General features: G+C 37.8%; 1 protein-coding gene across 3 annotated transcripts in view; it reads left to right on the forward strand.

The window, feature by feature from the left end:
* The window catches only part of epha10 (EPH receptor A10), a 117480-nt gene that overhangs the window by 71194 nt on the left and 22457 nt on the right, over positions 1-23829 (forward strand). The window contains exons 4-9 of one of the 3 annotated variants that reach the window (XM_077743242.1): positions 875-1030; positions 5699-6028; positions 15367-15491; positions 16825-17113; positions 19711-19819; positions 22063-22194. In XM_077743242.1, coding sequence (XP_077599368.1) covers positions 875-1030; positions 5699-6028; positions 15367-15491; positions 16825-17113; positions 19711-19819; positions 22063-22194 — 1141 coding nt within the window. The remainder of the gene's footprint in view (positions 1-874; positions 1031-5698; positions 6029-15366; positions 15492-16824; positions 17114-19710; positions 19820-22062; positions 22195-23829) is intronic. The other 2 variants (XM_077743243.1, XM_077743244.1) reach the window with 2 other exon arrangements.

The following is a 23829-nucleotide window of genomic DNA, read 5'->3' on the forward strand; positions in this document are numbered from 1 at the left end:
ATTGTTTATCGTACAGTCTCAGAAGAGAGATCAGAGTATATCGAGCGGGACCCGGCATCCCGATTTCACACCCATTATCACCTGCTCCGAAGGCACTGCGAGCGAAAAATTGAGCATTTTTTATTATTATTTTTTTATTCGGCGTGTGTTTTCGAGAGCCGAATTGTCACGCGTGCATTGAGCTTCATTAAGTCGCTGTTGCGTGGCGTGCGGGGCGCTCACATGTCAGGTCGCCGAGCGCTTATCACCCTCAACCACATTCTCACCTTTTGTCAACGCGCCTCAAGTGGAGCGCTTGCACTTGAGGACGTTGTCGCTATTTCGCACGTCTTGCAAATGGAGTAGGGAGGTAGAAAACAACACCCAAAAATTGAGTTTTTAAATTGTAGGTTGCCATATCTATCTGTTTTTTTTATGTCTTGTGTCCTATTTGATATCTTTTGTGATAAGCAATGATCTCACATGATGTTAAAATTGTTCTTGTCAGAATCTTTGCGCTTCCATGCAGATTCACTTGTATATTTTTTAAAATGTGTGACTGGGTGGGATTCACGCCATAATTCCAAGGGTTCATAGCGTACAAGTATGTGTTTTAGAGCTACAAAAACATTTTATTGGAATAAATTCACATGTATGCTTTCTGCGCCTCAACACGCTCAATGCTTTTCAAAGAAAATCTCCTGCCTGTGATACAATTTACACATGTTTGTGACATAAATTATAATCAATAACGTCCCAATTTAGGTTGTATAGTCATATCAATATTTTAACTGTATCTACAGTAGTTTTTCAGCTTGTCAAAATGTGCAAAACTGTGTTTCCTGGCTCATATTTTCATGTTTTTTTGTGTTTTTTTTTCTTTTCTTTCTGGCAGCATGTCCCCCCGGATCCTACAAGATGTCTTCCAGGCAGCAAGAGTGCTTTCCCTGTCCCGCAAACAGTATTTCCGAGGATGAGGGCTCCGTGGCGTGCGTGTGCCGAGCGGATCACTTCAGAACTCTTCTGGATTCGCCTTCCTCACCGTGTACAAGTAAGATAAGTTCACATCTGTTAAGGAATTAGAGCATTCATCGCTTATTTATGCATTTGATGTTAGGAATTTTTAACTACGTAATTATTGATTGGTCAATTAATTGTGGCAGGGTTTTGTACTTGCAAACATTGCCATTTTTATGTAGTGTGAAAGCTAAATCGTCCAATTCTGAATACTAATTATAAAAATGTATTTATTATTGAGGCCTACAGCAATGAATATTTATGGTTTTGTCGTTTTTGATTAAAAAAACACAATAGTAAGTAAGACTATATAAAAAATACTACAGTTTTTTGTATTTTTCTATAAAAATTTCAAATTAATTAAAAAGAAATACAAGCGAACTGTCTCAATTAACTAAAATAATTCATGAGCAGCCCTACAGTTTTTATATGAGAAACTGGAATAATTTGTACTATTTTCAATGCAAAAGGTTTTGCATTAAAAAAGGCAATCCTTAATATTTTCCATCTACTTGACCATCTGACCTGCGACCTTTTTCCCCTCCTCCTCCATTCCGTACCTACATTTCATCTCTTCCTCCACCTTAACCTTCACCTCACTTTCACTCTTTCTGGTATTGAATTTCATTGAAAGATTGCCAAGCACATCCCAAGATAAATACAGTACAAAGTATGCGTCTTGTGCTCTCCAATTCTTTCTGCACCTTGAGACCCATACAACCATCCTTTATTAAAATACCTTTTTTTCCCATTGAGTTTCATTTTATAGAGATTTAGCGACAACCAGATATGAAAATGTGACGATAACAGCTAAATCCAGTCTTCTCAACAAGCTTTTTTTTCTACTTATTTTATTCTCTTCCCCTCAGTATTCTTCCCTCATTTATCTGTTAACATTAGGTTCACATTACCCGTATAATCAACCCATTAGGCCATTTTCTTCATCTTTATACATTACGCACATCCATAGAAGTCCGTCTATTTGCCGTCCAATTGCTGATATAACATTACACAAAAGAGTTATTGAATGGCTGCACTTGTTTAAAAAGAAGACTGTTAAGTTTTCCCCTCATTGAACATTTTCGAATAATGAGATCTGTTCTAGTTAAAGAAACAGACTTTCATCTATTTTTTTCAGTTTTAGAGCTAGCAGCGGAATTAAGACAATGTATTGAGTGGAAATACGATGTTAGATAGAAAATTAGCACGTAAATTAATGGCTGGGAGCGTTGTCAGCTATCATTCAATGGCTCCCAGACTATACACATACATATACACATACATTTACACATACATTTACACATACATATACACATACATATACACATACATATACACATACATATACACATACATATACCCATACATATACACATACATATACACATACATATACACATACATATACACATACATATACACATACATATACACGTACATATACACACACATATACACATCCATATACACATACATATACACATACATATACATTTACATGTACATACACATACATGTACATACACATACATGTACATACACATACATATACACATACATATACACATACATATACACATACATATACACATACATATACACATACATATACACATACATATACACATACATATACACATACATGTACATACACATACATACATATAAGCACATATACACATATGTGTACATACACATACTTAATATAAGCACATATATACATACATACACATAGATGTACATGTATTCATACGGTAGGTCTTAACACATTTCATATCTATTATAATTATAACTAATTTTCTTTGACTGTAACTGTTTATCCTACCCTGGTTGGGAAATACTGTTCAAAAAGTACATACTACACAGCATCAGCCCGTTATTTCTGAATGCTTACGTTCTTATCCAACACTAATTACAAGCACGAGTGCTGTACGGGTTTGCTATCTGATACCGATAACATCTTGCTTGGTAGAGGTCTCCTACCCCCCAATTTGAACTGTGAAATAATGTTCACCCCTGAGTGAATTCCAAATATATATGGAGAGCACTGCAAATGGGCATAATGGCTCCATTTTAAGTCGGCAGCAGCACTCAGCACGCTTCTTTGTCGCTTCCCATTTGGTGTTTTCTGCGTCCTCTCATCCATTTCCAAGCGCCGTATAGCGCCACGCTATTCTTCATCCTTCTGTCAAACCCAAATTCCATCGCTCTGTCCTCCAGCAACGAGCACACGCGCTACAATCTCATCCCCGCTGTCTGCGCATTATCATTTCATCCCTCATCTTTTGCCTTTTTTTCCACCTCCCCTGCATCTCTTCTTGCATGCCAAACAGCCAAAAGCCTCCAATAAAGATGCATTACGGGGCCAATAGGACAAAGACCATACAGGGGTGCCGTATCGATTCCTGCATAGAGAACAGCTTTGTAATTAGATGGTAAAATAATCGGCCGTATATCCTGAGAGCGCTAAAAGTACTGGTTGTGTGCCTACGTTCACACGAGAGTGCGGTCATACTGGATTTTATGGCCGGCTTTAATTACGATATTGATTGCTGAGCTCTCCGATCCGTGCGCGATAATGTTTATAGCGGGCTAATGACCACATTAATTCCACGATTGATTCGGTAATTATGATCATTCCCAGATTTAGCTAATCCGACAAGATGTCAGGATTTGGACGGAAGGAATTTGAGTGATGAGTAAACAGTGGAACTGTGATTGTGTTGCTTTCATTGAATTGGCGGTGAAATAACATTTCATGAAACCAATTCTTTTTACAGTCTGGGTAGAGTTTGCAGTGGCATATTTGAGTTATGTATTATGTTAACATATTTATCATGTATTACATGTACATGCATACTGTATGAATGTGTGCTGTACGTATATGTACTATATGTGTGCCGTACGTATATGTACTATGTGCGTGCTGTACGCATATGTACTATATGTGTGCTGTATGTATATGTACTATATGTGTGCTGTACGTATATGTACTATGTGTGCTGTACGTATATGTACTATGTTTGCTGTACATATATGTACTGTGTGCTGTACGCATATGTACTGTGTGCTGTACGCATATGTACTGTGTGCTGTACGTATATGTACTGTGTACTGTACATATATTTGCCATGTGTGCTGTACGTATATGAACTATGTATACTGAACGTATATGTACTATTTGTGCAGTACGTATATGTACTATGTGTGCTGTACGTATATGTACTATGTGTGCTGTACGTATATGTACTGTTTAGTGCACATATATGTACTATATGTGTGCTGTACGTATATGTACTATGTGTGCTGTATGTATATGTACTATGTGTGCTGTACGTATATGTACTATATGTATGCTGTATGTACTATACTGTACGTATGTATTAACATATTGGTTAATTCTCCAAGCCACTTATCCTTATGATGGTTGCAGGGGTGCTGGAGCCTATCCCAGCCCACTGTTGGGAGTAGACAGGATACGCCCAGAATTGGTTGCCAGACAATTGCAGGGCTTGAACCCTTGATCTCAAAACTGCGAGGCCAAAAGCTTAACCACTCCTCTACCGTGCAACCCAATGCAATTTAATTCGCTCAGTGTTAAATTAAAATGAACACCTTTGCTCATATCTATTCACTGTGTTAAATTAAAATGAACACCTTTGCTCATATCTATAGAATCTTAAAAACAATGGCATGAGTTGAGTTGAAAAAAAATGTGGAGTGTGTCCTTAGACGGGTGGACATCAAATTCGTGTGGCTTGACTCTTAAATGTTCTTTTCATCTTATGTAATTCTTTTAACATGGGCCAACCAAATGGGAAAGCAGCTGCGGTATGCGGCGCGCTGGCACACCTTTACTTATTCATCATACGGGACCCACATTGCCATAGAAAATGTATGGGTTCAAATGGCCCTCAGCTCTCTCGGGTGCTGCCTCTGAAAAGATGGTGGGAAAGGTCAGTCAGGACACAGCCAGGATTACTTTAGCCACTGAAAACTTAAACTTTTTTAGACCTCAGGACCATTATTCTTACAAAAAAAGCAGGTAAATGGTGATTAAACGTATTGTCATTTACAGCCAAATATATTGAATTAGAAAGGAAGATTTAACACAACTTTGGTGCCTTAAAATTGGAAAGACACTAAACAAGTGAAAGTTTGTCCATATGTACCATATTTTCACGACTATAAGGTACACTTATAAGTCTTACATTTTCTCTAAAATAGACAGGGCGCTTTATAATCCAATGTGCTTTATATATGGAAAACAAATTAAAATGCGCCTTATAATGCGGTGCACCTTATAGTCGTGAAAATACGGTATGTATAAATAATCATTTTATTTGTTATTTTGACCAGAATATACAAACTTTACAAATAATTCTACAAGATATTTCCAACAAATTTTTGCATATCTGTGTAGTGAGAAATGAGTTACATAACCCCCTTTTTTAGCTGAACTAAGAACATTTAGTAACCTTGCACATCATTATTTTTTGGATGTCATAGCGCTTCAGAGTTCAATAAATATTTATATCATTAAAAACTGATGATAGAAGGAATTTATCACGGTTGAAATTTATGGGAAACATGTCTCTACTTTTAAGGTGAAATAGACTTTTCCAGTTTTTGTGTTGTTGTTGGTCTCATGACAGAAAGTGTTAACACTAACTTATCCAAAATTATCATTTCTCTTCTCCAGGACCCCCTTCCCCTCCTCGAGACTTGATGTACACCATCAAGCAGTCCACGCTCATCCTAGATTGGGCAGCGCCATCCGACACAGGCGGAAGGATGGATCTGACCTACAGCGTGACTTGCCGCCGTTGCACCGCCAAGCTGTGCGAGGCCTGCGCATCCAGCGTCGGTTTCGTACCTCAGCAAGTCGGTTTGACGGAACGAACGGTGACGGTGGTCAATCTGCTTCCCAACACCAACTACACGTTCACGGTGGAGGCCTTGAACGGCGTTTCTGAGCTTCTACCCAACAAACGCTTCTACACGCAAGTCAACGTGTCTACAAACTTGCCTGGTAAGTCACGCTTTTCATGCTTCCATTATTTGACTTGCCCAACTTTTGAAAGGTGTAATTTATATGTAAATGTTTCACCCAAAAAAAGAAAATCCTTCAAAAAGGGGCAATTTAATAAAAAATTAGAGTAGTGACAGTGAAAGACGGGAGGCGAGAAAGAAGATGATAGCAAAACAATGGGAAATGATTTGTTTTTTTTGTTTGTTTGTTTGTTTCGTTCTTTCATTGGAATTTAGAGTATGAAAATGTGCTTTAGATTGAAGGGTGGCAGATATATTAATAAGATGTGAAATGAGATTGCGTCCATTTTTTCACAATTTAAAATAAAATGTAGGTTTTCAGGTTTTTCACTGTTGGAAAAAAGGGGAAAAGATACATTTAAATAGGTCTGTTTTTTGTTTAAGTTGATTTGTTTTTCTTGTAATAGTCTCGATTAGTAACTCTTTGATTACCAATTTTAAGATTTTAAAGTTATCTTCCTTTTCTGCCATTACAAAAATATTTTACTTGAAATCTTAAAACTAAAAGTGATACATTTATTTCTTCACCAATTTTCTATCATTTACTTATTTATTTCAATCTCTAACCATCCATTGGCTAACATTGACAGCAATAGACGTCCAATTCACTTGACCAAACTTACATTTCAAATGGTTTAAACATTTTTTTCCATTTTATCTGGTTTGAAGGGAATTCCTGCATCTAATTTTGTAAATTCAACACTAAACCCAGGCATTTAACATTTGTCAAGGAGGTAGCTTACTTCTAAACCGATGGGTATTTTTAAAATAATATTTTATCTCACCCCCTCCAGGCCATTGGTGGAGATTTTTACATGTTTGGATGGATGAATACATTTACGGTTTGGGACCGAAACCAAGTGGGATTGCACGACTTTATGCGGCAAGGGGTGAATAAACGGTGGATCCGAATTACCCAGGGTTGCTGGGTTTTTTGTGTGTCGCCTTTGCGTGTTGGCATTTTTTCCGTGTGGTGATGGAAAACCCACGTGGGTTGAATGTCTGGGCCCCCGGTGGTACTTGCAAAGCCCTTTAGCTGAGGCAGAGAAGTAGAGAGGGCTGTGGGATAGCTGTAGTGATGGGGTGGGTCATGGAGGAGGAAGGATTGGCATTTCAATATCCTGAGAGGATTACTGGCTCTGCTTAGATGGCCGGTCCCCGTGGAGTTACACAGGCCTGAGAGACCGACCAAGAAAGACGGGAGGGGGGAGAGGGAGCGCTGAAATGTAAAAGTTGAAGGGATGAGGAGAGGTGAGTGCTGGAGCAATGTGAGCAGAATGCCTTGTGGGAGGACAGGAAAGTGGGAGGGAAGACACTATGGACAAAAGCAACCTTTGTCAGGAATGGGTGTCGTCGTGGCGCTGTGGGACGGTGACGACAACAGGCCAGTGAAGGAATTAGTCAATGGGAAGGAGATTGTAAGGAAAGTTGGAGGTGTGGCTATTAAAAAAGTGGTGATGTGAAGATGAAAGTGCATTTTGAGGGTGAATTTAGGTTGGATTGGATAACTTTATTCATCCCGTATTCGGGGAATTTTGTTGTCACCGTAGCAAGAGGGTAAGGATGCAGAAATAGGAAAGGCATTTTAGACATAAGTTAATAAATAAATACATTAATAAATAAAGAACCATGTTAAATACACATACCTTTACATATATAAGCCAAATATACATACACATACATACATATAAGCACATATATACATACACATACATATATAGAAGCACATATATACGTACACACATAGATGTACATGCATGCATACGGTAGGTCCTAACACGCAGCCATTTTTTATTAAAGAGCCTGACAGGTGATGGGAGAAAGGATCTGCATTTGAGGTTGAAGTACATTAGGGTGGTAATTAGTATTTTGTTTCAGTATTCAAATCTCAAAATAATGAATACTTTTGGTGTATAAAAACATCAGGTTTTGAAAGAAATTATGGTCGAGTGTAGAAAAATATTAGGAATTTTTCTTCTTTTTTAACCACCGGTTAAGGAATAAAGTTTGGCAACCTGGGAACATGTAAACTTTTTATACTAATTTTTAAAAAACTACACATAATTTAAAAAAATAACTTTGTTCACCTTGTTGGGAAATTCTTGAAATCAGAAATCATATGAGGTCAGACAATATTAAAAACCAGAAAAGAAATAAAAGAAGCGGCATCCATTTTTATCCTGGGCTGTCAATAAACACATGCATTCATGCCTTTTCTCCACTTTCACACCTTTCTCCCTTTTCTCCACTCATGCCCGCCTTGTGTGGTGCGCATGGAGGCATTTGAATCCTTTTTTTTTTTTTGCTTTCTTAATTAGAAGTGATGGGAAGGTGAGGCTTCAGCAGCCACTAAATGAATAGAGTCATCAAGCTACTTTTCAGGACTATAGCACAGCCACTTAAGATGCTTCGTCACTCTGTGATGGGAATTTTAATTGCCTACCTCTTGGTTTATAATTGGACGCTATGAAGAGACACTCTTAGTCTTTAGGATATGTGCTCTGGATATAGATTTAAAGGGCCACTCGCATGCACAAAAGTGACCACATACAGTATTTTAGTCAATCACGTTACAGTGCTACGGGTTTGGACGTCTATCGCATTCAGTGGTAATGAAGGTGTTCAGATATTAGCATTCGGTTACAAAAGACTCTCATGGTTTTTCTCTTTCATTTGTTTTTATTATATGAAATAAATATATTTTAATTTCTAAAATGTATTTTTTTTAGGTGGGGATTATTAGATTTTGAATTTCAAGCTAGTTTTTGTTTGGACTGAAGTTTATATTTGACAGAATTTCATAGGGAATATTTAAAGTAAAACAAAAAAAATATTATTTTATTTTAAAATTTGAGAATAGTACTTTTTCCAAATTACTCTGCATAGTGTGGCAAGCATTTTTTGAATATTTAAAGGTTGTTTTCAAGTTTTGGCAGTACAGGTTTTGCAAAATTATTTAAAAAAAATATAGGATTTAGAGAAAAATATATGTATTAAAAAAATATACAGCTCAGTTCTTTAAAATAATTTACAAAGCTATATTATTTCTCTTAAGGTTGCTATGTCTTAATATAGTATTCCCAATCAAATAGTTTGGACGTCCATGGTGATTTAAATATCAGTTGTGACAAACACAAATACTCGAGAGGCTTTCATTGAAAAATGGGAGCACAATGTTCATGGCAAGTGATCATTAAAACAGGTCTGAGCCCAGGAAGTGATTGACAGGCACATGGGGAAAGGGCAAGTCTGACAAGGCGCCGCTGAGACTAATGATCAGAGAGGAGGGACATGACTCACAGACAGGCAAGGGCATGCTATTCAAGGTACAAAAAAGAAAATGACCCAAACTGAATATTCATTTGACTGAATAGATCTACTTTAAAGCAGCTTGCTTGCTAGTCCTTCTAACACACTTTATTTACTTCACATTTACCTCTCAATTTGAAGTCCTCTTTCTTTCCACTACCTACTTCCATCCTTTTCTATTCTGCTTATCCTCACAAGGGTTGTCTGGGGTGTTGTAGCTTATCCTGGCCATTTATTGAACCCATAATCTCAGAACTGTGAACCACTCGATCACCACCCCATTATTGCCATTATTAAACTCTCTCTCTCTTTCTCCCATGAATCAACAGTAGATATTTAGATATTAAAGTCTCATGAATATAATTTTGAGAGCTGGTTTCAACAGTACTTAGATATATTAAACTCTCTCTCATGAATCAACAGTAGATATTTAGATATAAAACTCTTTTTGAGGGCTGTTTTCAACAGTACTTACTCGCTGTGACCATTTGACTGGCGACCAAACGTCCGTCCGAGTACCCATTATTGCCATGCTCTTATTTCCAGTATACCTATTTCATACTCACTTATAGTTTATTTTATATTTTATCTGTTAGCATTATCACAAAATTGTTAATCATCAATTAAATAGTCAAATACCATAAATATAATTCAAGAGAAGTTAATAATTGACATTCTTTATCATTTTTATACAAAAGATTTAGAACATTTGGAGAAAAAAACAACAACAACAGCATTTCTAAAAGATGACCTCCATGTATACATGTACATTATTGAAAGATGACAGACCAAGCGTCGCCCCGGTGATGACATCGCCGATTAGTAACTTCCCGGCAGCAAGCATCTCTTCAAAATGAAGCTGTCATTCTCCATTAAAAGCCATCTTTGTCATCTGCACGATAAGTCGGCAATTGACTCTTTGTCTTCCGATCTTGTTTGCGCGGCGTTCCAATGGCGCTTGCGGCCACCCGCCCACTGACTGACACTTTTAATTAGGCCGTCACCGAGACTATTTTCCTCGTCACGCTAATAGACACCCTCGGTTTTTCGTCGTACGCACCCAATCAGAGACGTGTATCTTAGTCACTCGAACAAAGTGATGTACTTTTGCCTTTTAGATGAAAGTGCAGGCAAGCGTCTTCTTGTTCACACTTTTTCCTTTCACATATTTGTTACTTGTGCGTGTATTTTTAATAACCTGTCCAAGCTAATGGTATGAATAAGAAATGCCTCCAAGGATTTTCTTCAGTTCACCTAAGTTTTCCAGTAGTTTTTTTTAGCTAGTAAACTTGTTTTGAATGATTTTGAAATTGGAATAAATTGGAAATTTGCATTGAAGCATGAAGGCCGGAATATCAGACGTCTCAAAGTGGGCTTTGAAAGAACATGCCCTAGGGCAGGACACTTGGTCATTGAAAAGAGCAATTGAGAGAACAGTCCGTGCATGAAGATGTTTTATTTCTGTTTTTAATAGCAGAGTAAATGTAAGACTGAAAATTTTAAATAGACTGTTTGAAATGCATTAACTGCAATTCACAATATTAGTTATCCAATTCATTTGAGCTAGGAGTAAAAGATTGATCATTTCCCCCCAAAAAAACAGAGATTACATTTTTTAAACAAAAGATACCCTGCCCCCAAATATATATTTAAATCTTGTACACATATTTAAAAAAATATATTGTTTCAAACATTTTACAAATACCCCAGAACAAACAATATTGTCATGTTATTTTTTTAAATCATTTGATGAAAAATATTCCATTTTTTCCCTTAAAATATTAAAAGAAATCCTTGACAAAAGTTAAAAACAAAAAAAAATACATATACTACATATTAAAAATCTTGGAAGTGTTAACTGTTTCACCTAAATTATTAAAATAGTTGTTTTCAAATGGTTAAAAAAATCCAGCAATATTAAATTATTATTGAGGATTTACTCAGCTGTGTATGTAAGTATATATGTATAGAAATAGGGAAAAAAATAATTTTAAAATAAAGATAAAATCCTCTTAAAAGAAAACAAACCAAAAAAAATCCCCCGTCTGTGTAAATTTGAATGACAACAACTGAATAAAATGACTGCCATAGACTTCCAATCTATTTTGACTGGTGGCTTGGCAGCAATCAAAAGACAGCGCTGCAATATGTCCGATCAATGGTAGCTGTTTTACAGACAGAATTTGCATTTATCTCGTGTCTTTCACAGCATGCAACCCATATAAAGGCAACAGATAAGCTCCGAAAAATGGTTGCTTTATTGTTGCCAAACTTCACCTTTCATGATTCTTCCACCATCTCATCCACTCGTCATTTTGTCGCTTTGAAGTCCGCAATGTTTGCCGGGCTCAGTGATTGCTACGTGCACAAACCTTTCATAGCCGTATATGTCTTTGTGACAAGTGCCTATCCGTGTTTCGCCATTGTTGTTTTGGTCGTATGATGACTTAGAAAATGACTTGCTCACTTCCAACGCAAAGCTCAGGAAGCTTTCCTCGCCTGTTCTATGAAACTCATTCCGTGTCAATCAGTGTTCATGTGTCAGCGTGAAGGGAAAAAAAAAAAAAGAAACATCAGAGAAACCTTTCAGATGACAGTCCACATCAAATACGGCCCCACAAATACAATGTCGGGCTTGCTTCTTTCGAGAGTTTGGCCTGCTAAAATCACACTGGTTGAAATGAACTTTTAGACAGAATGATTGCTCCCAGCCTCTCCCAGTTACCAATTGGAATTGATAACTCAGGAATGAATAAAGGGATTATTGTCACACTCACTGCAGACCATCGCTGTATTTTGGTTAAATTTGAGTTAAATAGGCTAATTTGTGATGTCTAAATTCCTATTTTTCTGACCTAAAACGTTCTCTAATAGAACTTCTATTTATTTTATTCTATTTATATATTCATTTCCATTGATTGTAAGAAAAAAAAACATCATTTGCTTGCTTGATAGTCACAAAATTCGACGCCTGTTGATGTCAATGGCAGCCTTGACCTTGTGTACACATCAGGATTATAAAGTACATCAATAAATAGAATATAAATTAATAGATTCATTAACTAGAATTGGTGGTGATATATTTCCAACCAAAAGTTGTCAAATACCAGTGATAGTCGACCCAAAGTTTCTTCCAAAACTTTATTTTAAACACAAATTTTCTATATCACCATTTACAAACATAAACAACCTCCCTCCTCTTATGTTCAGCTTTTATGTTATTCAACATACCGTCATTCACAACCTCCCAGTTATATAACATTAGACGTCTTTCCCGGTCAATGGCATTGAAAAAGTACATTTAAAGTCCTCGCTAAAATCTCAGTATGTGTACCACGTATGCACCACCATTGGCATAGGAATGCAGCTGCTTGTAACTTTTGCTTCCGTACTCGTCGAGAGTGACTGAAAAAAGCCAGTTTCCTGAAAGACTCTTATGAATTTCAATTCAAAGCTGCTTCGTGATGCACAGCCGCAGTACAGGCCTCTCATTATGCAGACACTGGAGGTTATGTGGCGCCTCAGCTCGGAGCTCCGTGGCAGGTAAAAACGCGAATTGCATAGCACAAAAACGGCAGCTGCTCTTTGAATCTCTCCCTCTTCAAAGGAATCGGACTCCCATCACCGTCAATGGCGGCAAAATACTGCGCCCTCAGCCTTCTGCTTTAGTTAAACGGACGGCATGGCAATTTGTGTGAGTGACAGCGGAGGAGTGGGAACATTTACTCGGATTTGGCACTCCTCTGAGTTTTTTTTTTTTGTTTTTTTTTTTTTTGGTGGACCAACAGATGCGAGTGTTGTATGGAGTCCAAATTCCAAGTTAAGTGTGCGATAGGGAGGTGCAATTTGTTTATTTTGCAATAAAGTTCAAAATGGGCACGCATGGCTAATTAGATTTGACTTCATATGCAGTAAATGATAATCACTAGAGTCAAACAAAGGACTGTTGCATGTGTGCTGCCAAAGTTACGAGGCTGCTAACTCTCCAGAACGTGATGGGGAATATTGTAGGAATTTTGTAGTCCTTTTACAGTAATATGTTCCATTTTTTGGGGTGTGCAACTTAAATTGATAAATGATTTACGGTACTATTTCATAGTTGGTATGTTTTAGTGTCCTGTTTAAAATAATGGAGAAGACTTGCCGGAAATTGTAGTCGTAACAGAGACTTTTGCTCGTAAGGTCAAGATTGAGTGTTTTGCGAGTTGCATCCAAGTCTTACAAAAGGTGGACTAGAACCAAGTCTGAGCCAAAAGTTAAGGTCCAGACTAGGTGAGTTGTGACTGAATTGAACCTAAGATTGAGCGTAACACCTTGAAAATGTCAGACCAAGATTTGCTCGAATGCGAATCACTAAAACCAGTTCATGAGATCCAGACTTTGGGAAGTTGAGACCTCATTTGAAGCTAAGTTCATGACCAAAATGTTTATCTTGAACTAAGACCAGACCAAGTAAAAAAAATCAAGACTTTCTAAAGTCAAGACCAAGACTGAATTTAAGACTCTTTTGCGAGTCACATTCTTTACCAAGACCCTCAAATGTGGTCTTGAACCAAGACTAAACCACCTTTTGTTTTCACATTTAAAGAACTCAATTAAAGACCAAGACTGGAACTATTAATCATTGTCACAATAGTCCAGTTTGTTCATAACATCCATTGCTTCCATGATTTAAAATATGACATATTTACAACCTGACCTGAATAATCCACAAGGAATGCAATTTTGCACGGTCTACACAATTGTTAGCTAAGCAAAAAAATGCAGACCTGCACTTTGAGCTGCTGCCCAGTGAGGAGAGACTTCTTATTTTTAGCAGTTGAGGTGTAAAGCAGGCAGGTGATTGTACGTGCACGTCTATAGCAAAATCATCCAAACGTGTTCTTTGGTCCTGAGATTGAGCTCTAATGTGTTCTGGGATTTGGGGGCAAGCACTAGTCTTATGCATAATTTAGCACAGGGCAAAGAAATAAGTGCAAACAGTCTGCTGTTAAAGGTGGGGTGGCAGATTTACTCTATGTTTTTGATTTGCTATATTAAAATGAAGTTTTTCCTCTTTTTAATCTAGGGTATGGATCTTCTTATCCGGTTTTCAAGGGCACAAATCCAGTCTTTTTTCTACAATATCCTGCAACATACCTGAATCAAATCATCAGGACCATTAGCAGGCTTCTGGACATCTTGCTAATGAGTTGATCATTTGATTCAGTTGTGGTAGTGGAGGGACATATGGACATCAGACTGGATAAGGGGCCCTTGAGGACCAGAGTTGGTGAACCCTGATCTTCAGACTCGGGGTACAAGTAATTGGCATTCCAAATGGATTGCATGTTTTGTTACCAATTACAAACATGGCAATGAGATTAATCTAAAGATGTGCAGTCCAAAAGATTGTCTGAAAGAATCAAATAGTATCACTAGAACGTCGATTGCCATCAATGGCAGCAAATAAATGAAATCATAAAGCATCTGTCAAAATTACTTTCACTTTGCCTCTCCATTGATGAAGTCAGAATAATTATGCCATCCAGATTAATCGCAAGACTCCTGGGGGGGAAAAAAATGAAAGTCTGCTCGAATTCTTAAATCGATACCGACTTGTCAGTATCTGCATTGATCCATTGTCAGTCTGGATGTGCGTCCATCCCTCAAAATTGGCCAAAACACTGTTACAAGGTCTCTTGAATGACTAATCCATTACTGCTTTTTTCTTACGTCTCCCTAAAGTCGAATATTGCTGGACTCTCCCATCTCTCCTTAAATATAAACCGCCTTTTCTTTGAAATCTGAACTGAAAATACAGCCGGGGTTATCTGAATAAATCAATAGCCATTTTTGAAAGGAGAAAAAAAGAACACCTTTGTTACGCTGTCGCGCCGTAATTGCAGGAGAAAAAATGTTTCTAATGTCCTTGACAAATCAGAAGCTATTGAGAGAGGTCTATGTGCCCTGAAGCAGAGTTTTACAAAAGTGCTTTTGTGTTTCTTCTCTCACTTTGTGTCGGCGTAGCGTCATCGCTGATTAGTCAGCTACGAGCCGAGAAGATCGAGGAAAAGAGCGTCACGTTGGTGTGGAGGCAACCTTCGTCCCCCAACAGAAGCAGGATGGAATATGAAGTCAAGTACTATGAGAAGGTATTTTTTTTCTTTTGCTTTTTGTTAAATGGAACTATTAAGCTAAATGAACTCTATTTTAACAGTACTTTCCTCATTAGATCTTGCAGGTGCATCTAATGTTGTCCGCCGAGTATTTGTTAATGTCCCAGTTTGAGAATGACTCATACAAACACTCATTACCTTAATTACTGCAGTCTAATGTTGTTGTTTTTTTATCGTTGGATGGTGGCATTTGCAGTCATCACTTTTTATTTGTGTGGGCTTATAAAGCGGAAATGTTAACTCATTTACAGTTTTTTTCTAGTTTCAGTTTCATAGACGGCAATAGATTAAATAAAAATAAGGCTCAAGCTATTTTAGATTTTACCTCCAAAAAACTATTGATCTGGCTTTTAAGTCTCGACAGTGGGAGATGAATTCCGGGCGTCCAAACGTCCGGGCGACCAATTGTGCGGCGACCAAACGTCCGGGAACCATATGTCCGAGTACCCATCATTGCCATGCTCTTATTTCCAATGTACCTATTTCAAACTTATTCATAGTTTATTTTATATTTTATCTGTTAGCATTATCACACAATTATTTATCATCAATTGAATAGTCAAATACCATAAATATAATTCAAGAGAAGTTAATAATTGACAGATGAAATAAAAAAATAAGGCTCCAGCCATTTTTCATTTCATCTTCCAAAAAACTATTGATCTGGCTTTTAAGTCTCGACAAGTGGGAGATGAATTCTAGATATGAAAAAAAGTCATTTATTGCGAGTCGGTGCAAATGTAAAGCAATATTTTCCGTTGTTATGTTGGCCCAAAGCCGCAAAACCTTAATAAGAGGAGAAAAATGACATCACAGCTCCTCAGTGATAGCGTTTTTAAAAACACTTCTCCAGGCTCTTTGTTGCTCGTAATTGTATTGGCTTTTCATTTCATGGCTTTTGCAACAATGTCCCCTGTCTCGTTGGGGTATTTTCTATCCATCCCAGACACTCTTGCTTTTATCTGCTTCTTCTTCTTTCAATTCTCTGCTCTTGGAAAATAGTAAGCCCTGTCATCTTCTCCTAATCTGTTATCCGTCTAATGCGTTATCTAACCTCTCCACTACCTCCGGTATCTCAATCTTAGCACATCTCACTTTTTTTTTGCACGCCTTGCGAGGTAGAAAACATGTTTCAAGAAATATGGCGAGGCGTCTAGAAGAGGAGGTGGTGTGAAAAAAGGGTTGTTTTAGTGTGACGGACTTGCTAACGAATTGGATGGTTGAATCGTTTGAATGAGTTTATCACGAGTCGGCGTTCATCCATTTGAACTGAGAATGAGCATTCATTCCTCTGATTTTCTCTCTGCAGGAACAAAAAGATCAGAGTTATTCCACTGTGAAGACGTCGGCGACGCGGATCAGCGTCAATAACTTGAAAGCCGGCACCACCTACGTCTTCCTCATCCGCCCTTTTACGACACCGCCGCCCTCTTCTTCGCTGTCGTCCTCCCCTCTTTCGTCATCTGCCTCCTCCTCTTCTACTTATCCATCCTCCTCTTCTTCATCCTCCTCCTCATCCTCCTCATCGGCATCCTCCCCTTCTCCCATTGACTACGGAGCCTACAGCGCCCCCCTGGAACTGCAAACATTGGGCGAGTGTAAGTAGCCTTTTATTAATTCTTTCCGGAATTGAAGGACATTGAACAATGAAGTCAAATCTATGATTGGACTAAACAAAAGCATTCTTAAACTGACTAAGCCGCAATAGCAGAAAACTACTGTCAAATTAGTGTTGCACCTGAATATAAATTGCTCTATCCAAACAATACACAATGAAAGGGGAAAAATATATATTCGTTGCAGTGGAGTTTGTTTTTAAGTTACCAGAAACCAATAAAAATCATTATACATTAAAGTAAGAGTTAAGTAGGGGACAATGGATAAAATAGTCACCTGTTACTGTCACATGTTGACGTGTTTTTTTTTAATTATAGCCTAAAAAACACAACATAACAAGCGATTGGGAGTCAGAGGGCAATCTATAAGTTGCACTTGAGTTTAAATCGCTGGCCAAACTACAAAAAAATAGTCCGGCCTATAGTCTGTACAATACGGTATGTAGTAAATTTAGAATAAAAGAGAGAAAAGTTCATTTAAAACATTTAAAAATTGGTGCCATTACAGTTTCTGTACAGAGGCCCAGGATCTTCTGGTAGGAACATATGGCTCGGGAGCCACATGTGGCTTCTTTGATGGGTGCATCTGGATCTATGCAAACCTGTGAGCTAAAATATGGAAATGGCTGGTGACAGAACTGAGATATTACATCTAGAACTGCTTTAATATTCATTTTTTATTGCAGTAGACTCTTCTGGAATGCATCCTCTCATTTATTGGCATATACAGCATAAGAATCTTTTAAAAATATTCATTTCTTTCCACTTTAAAAGTGGTGAAATTACTAAAAAAAATTGAAAAGGCACACAGTCTAAATAAATATTGATGTTTTTAATTCCCTTTGGTCATCACTAACAGCTATTCGAACTGCAACCTGGACAAAAAGCTAACATGAGCACAAACCTGCAACTGTGTGACAGTTTATTTATTTATTTCCAACCAATTTTCAGGTTAAATGTTCCCCCCTTCATTCTGGATTGACCCACCCATGCCCTCTTTCTCTCTCTCTCTCTCTCTTCACTCATACTCCTCACCTCCAGGCAGCTAGCGACTTAAGATGCTCTGGGTTACACGGGCACGCGGCCAGCCTCAAAAATGAGGTGTTCAGTTTGAGGTGCAGAGAGTCAGCAATGTGACAGCGTACGAGATAAAGTGTGAAGATTCCACATTTTATCAGCGAGGCGTGAAACACTTTGTCTTTGATCACACCTCCGAGTCTAGTTTTTACTCTCCGTGTGTGTGTGCTTTATGCTTCAACTTCTAATGGAAACAAGCATTTTTTTTTATATTCAGCTATGGGATTTTAGTACCGTCCCACTTCGCCTTTACATGGGGATGGGAATTTTAGCTAAAAGCAGCCAACTTCTCCTCCGTTTAGTTCAAAGATCAAATCTAGCATGGCTCATTTGTTTTTTTTTTTTTTTTTTTCTTTTAGATAAAGTGAATTTTGTGGGAGAAAATGTTGACCTTTTTGCGTTTCGCTAGAGAAGGCTTATTTTCATAGTAGCGTTATGGATGAAGCCAGTTCTTGCCTAAGGCAAGCGAGCCGGGAAGTGTCAAACAACTGATGACCTCCGAAACTTTTTCAAGGCGGCTCTGTATAAAATTTGGTGAGTTACAGGGAGTTGTATACCAGCCAAAAATATATCCCAAAATATGAATAGGATTTGAGAATATTTTTGACTTTACTGTACTCTAAGGAGAAGGGAAATGTGTGGAATTGAAAATGTTATGAACAGCATTTTTTGGTAAATTCAATGTGTTTGTCAAAGTACATTCACATAAAACAGTTGCTTCAATTCGAAACAAATCACTGTATAATTCGTTCCAAGTCAATTTTATTTTTATAACACAAAATCAATAAAAGTCTCTGCTCTCACAGAAAAAACATTTGATAAGAATTCATCAACATGAAATTGAAGAAAGTCAAAAAGAAATGAAGCAATTATGGGAATCAGAGGATTGAAATGATCTGATTTAAACCCCAGTGAACATCTAAAATTTTCAGGGGGAAAATACTAACTTTTTAAGATCCTTTGATTTATGCGATAATCAACAAATATAAATAGAAAATACAACATATATATAAAATTCAACATATATATATATATATAAAACACAACACAAAATACAACATGTATATATAAAATACAACACAAAATACAACATGTATATATAAAATACAACATATATAGAAAATACAACATATATAGAAAATACAACACATAGAAAATACAACATATATATAAAATACTACATATATAGACAATACTACATATATAGAAAATACAACATATATAAAAAATACAACATATATAGAAAATACTACATATATAGAAAATACAACGTGTACAAAATACACATAGAAAATAAGGTAAATACAAAAAATAAATACATGTGAACCATTAAAAAGATAATGAAGTCAATTAAAGGTTTTTAAAAAATGCATTTTGAAAAAGATAGAGAAAACAATGCACTAAATGACTAAAGCTTTCCCATTAAATGAATTTGCAATGCCATTTTATTGTTTCCAACATATATATTTTCATCAAATCGATATTTTTTTTTCTTTTTCTAGTGGCGCTGGCATCCAGCGAACAAAGTCCCGTAGTGATCATCGCCATCGTGTCTGTGGCGGCGCTCGTCATGCTGCTTTCCATGGGAGTGGGACTGCACATCTGGAGGAGGTAAAGCTCTTTATAGGCGCACGTACACGCACGGCATGATTAATTCTGTCTGCACAGCACGTCCGCCGTATGTTTTAATCGCCTCAGAAAAAATGTCACACAAACCCACGTTTGCCGGGGACAAACACTGACTCATGGGCTCGGTGTCTGTCTAATCCCGATTACACTAATCCCAAAATAAAAGGAGTCCTGCTATTGAAGGAATCCATGAATATCGCATTGAAATATGGTGTAATGGACATTATTTGAGTAGGTTTCATCAGGTATGTTTTTTTCCAAATGGACAAGTGGTTGAATTGAGGGTGTACACAAATTTAGGCAATATCTACAGATCATTTAGTAGTTAAAATGCATAGAAATTGAGGGAAATCTATTAAAAAAACAGCTGTTATAAACTTGAATCGCGAGTGATGTGAGGTTGACGACTTTGTGAGCAACTTCTTGAGTAAAATGTGCATTAGAAATGAAATAATCAGAAAATAATTAGTAAAATTGGCCCTTCGTGATATTTTCTCACCCCTACCGACAATGATCTATGCCCAATTATGCCTAAAATGTGAATTAATTTGAATTAATTATATTTAATTAATAAATTCTTATTAGTAGTAGACGTCCAATACATTTTACTCGATGGCAGTCAGTGAGTTAAACATCTCAAGTTATTAATTTATTGATTCTAGTTTTGCTATAAAGAGTAATATCTATTCATTGATATTAATCCCAATTTAATTAAAATACATTGAGATTAATCCCAATTAAATTAAAATGAATTGAGATTAATCCCAATTAAATTAAAACAAATTGAGATTAATCTAAATTAATGTATACGGTTGCTTTTTCATTTTATTTTGCTTTTTCTCAATTTCAAACTATTTTATAGACAGGTTTACTTCAGTCCAATAGACATAAAAGATGAACTCATTTACCACTGTTATAGATGTCAACTAATTAGTTAAATGTGCTAGGTGAACATGACAGACGTATGCGTCGACATAGAAACCGAGGAAAATATTCTTTTGGCAGAATAGTCACATCACGCTTTGTGAATAATAATACTCCTTATCTTCCCTGCCTTTTTTTCTCCACACGGCTGCATTCCATTCAAAAGAGCTTCTCCATTGTTCACCAGTGCTACGGCATTATCTTGCTCTTATTGTTTTGTGTGGAGACAAGGAACGGGAATGGCCTGATGCCTCAATTATCGGCCTCTTGGGTTCAGCTCGAAGGCACGGCCGGAGACTCTCAGATGTTCCGATCGGGCTCGCTCGGATGGCTAAGTCTGTAGTCGGTGTTGTTATTGCAGTGTCGTACGCTGTATTAAGCACACATCACAACAGTAAATGAGAATGTTTGGTCCAGTGGTCAAGAGAGGAAGAAGTTTTTGGTGTCTGACAAAGTTTGATGGAACCGAGTTGGAGGGCATTGACCGAACATTTTCCCACAAGCTCAGCCTTGACTGGTCAGTGAAAAAGGATGGCTTACCCTTCAGTGGTCACAACACTGAGCGGGAGAGTGATTGAGTAGCTGTATGTCTGCAGGGTCAAAGTGTCAGGGGATTGTAGGAAGAACAGGAAGTAGGCCTGTGTTTACCGATGACTTAAAGGAGAGCTTTGCAGATATGACACTCTGTTACAGCTTCATTTTTACCGTCTTTTGTTATACTTTGTGTTGTTGGTGGGTTAGCATTATGTCTAAACTAATACAACCTACTTTGCACTATGTATACATTAGATTGTCTTGTGTATATGTATTAATTGGATTGGATTGGATAACTTTATTCATCCCGTATTTGGGAAATTTTGTTGTATCCTTCAAAGTAATTATATCAATTTTTTGAAGAACTTTGAAGTCCCCAATGACGGATGCTCACCAGTTAATCGAGACATCTGGCCTAATGCTTATGTTTTTCATTCCGTCTCACTTACACACCCCTGCATTTCTTCTCCTGTATTTAATAATAGAGACAAAATTGGCAAGCCATTGCGCACATTGACAAACATATTTAATGTGGGAGAACCGTTTATTTTTTATTTTTTTTAATCAAATCAGGACTAAAGATTAAATACATATTCTCTGCCAAGCGTTTACCCCATTTTTAATGCGAACTACTTCACCGCCACTAACGACGTTCGGCGTCGTAACAATTTTGACACTTTGAGTCCAAACGGTTGACAGACGTCAATCGCCGTCCATGGCCATTTATTTTCTGGCGCAGTACTGAATGGCGCGTGTCTTCTTCCCAGCAGCGTCTGCTCAAGCTCGTCCAATGTAGCTCCTGCTAGCGTGGTGCTGCTTTCGACATCCTTCTCCACTCTTCCTCCTCCTCCTCCTCCTCTTCTCTCTCCTCTTCCTCCCTTCACACAGCTGATGCCCAGGTACACTTGGCATGCATTCCCCACTCCTCCATCCCCTAAATCTGCCTTTTTAGTTCCCTGCAGTCCTCTTGCCAGTGCAATTTTATCCCCTTAGTGCTTTCCCCTCTTTCTTTTGCTTTGCGCGTACAAATAAAATGCAAATAAATTCAAGAAGCATCTTTTTTCCTCCTTCCCGTCAAGCTCTTTGGCCCATTTTCTTTTAAAAAGATGCACCCCAGCCCAGCATGTTATGAAAAGCACTTGAAAAGTGCCAGTTTTTGGGATTAATAACCAAAAAGAGGACACTTTTTTTTTTGTTTTAAATCATATTTGCGTTTTGGGAGTATTCAAGCTAGGCGGCCGACTTAACCCTGCTGTGATGATGCACCCTTAATGCACGCTTAATACGTTGCATATCCGTGGACTTCATAAAAAGATGAATGGAAATTGTCAGTGATAGACATTCAATACATTTTAATGGGGCAAACTAAATTGCATACTACTTGACTATAAGGCATACCTATATTACTGCCACACCTGTTGTTACGACTCCCCCTGATGGTAAGATATACCAGGGAGTCGCAACTACCACAGCAGAAGTATTCAGTCAATGATGAGTCAGACACACACTGCAAGTACCCTTCAGTGATAATTTACTGACAACAAAGTCCACCAAAACATGGATTACGGGATAACATAGGGGAAGCAATAAGATTTTACCGTATTTGATACGTTTTTTGATCATTTCAAATTGTGTACACAACTTTTGTACAGGATTTTTTAAGTACATTTTTTTGTAAAACCGATCTGGTTTACCCTATTTCGGCTCTAATCCAGATCGTCTCAGTCACTGGTAGCAGATAAAAACGTAATCGTTGACTGCTATTATTGTCATGCTTTAAGCATGATATACACACGATCATTCCCCTTTCACACTGCCTTTTCTCTATAAATATAGCTCATCAGCAAGCAATAGTCAACATGTCAGCGTCAGATCTTGAATTTAGTACATCCTGATTAGGCACCTTGTCCAAATTTTATACTTTTTAGTGCACCCTTTGTTTGTTAATATATGGCTCCGCCCTTGTTCTATTTTCAGTTCGCAAGCAAACGTCCCAATACGTTGCCAGTTTTGCAGTCTTTGTCACCAACACGTTCCCTTGCTTCTTCCCCGCCGGCGTCTCTGTGATCTTGTTTTCCCCGGGTCACATCGTGTGCTCCCCCCCTCCCCCCAACCCTCTTTCGTCCTCCAATCTCGCCTTTCCCCGCACTCCCTTGTCTATCAATTCTCCTTTCGGCCTCGTCTTGTGCGGCAGCGCATGCCCCGAGGATTTCCGTTGCATGTGTCTGCTGGTGTGTTTTGACAGACAGGGCCTTGACCTTGTCGCAGACCCCGCTGTTACACAGGCTGAGGGATGTGTCAGCCTCATCCTCGATCACGGCTCCCCACGAGAACACTCAGGCGCCGACGCGCAAAGACCTGAAAAAAGGAAGTGGTGGCATGTCTCGAAAATGTGCTCCCAGGCTGCACTTCACAACCTTAACATGAAGAGGAATTTTGGGATGAATAGGCAGCAAAGTAAATACACTCGATCAAGGATCGTTGTTTGGATCAGTCTTAGTGTGATCGTGCTTTTATTTCGAATTTGATAATCA

Source organism: Stigmatopora nigra, chromosome 21 (assembly GCF_051989575.1).
Source record: "Stigmatopora nigra isolate UIUO_SnigA chromosome 21, RoL_Snig_1.1, whole genome shotgun sequence".
In the NCBI taxonomy this organism is placed as follows: Eukaryota; Metazoa; Chordata; class Actinopteri; order Syngnathiformes; family Syngnathidae; genus Stigmatopora; species Stigmatopora nigra.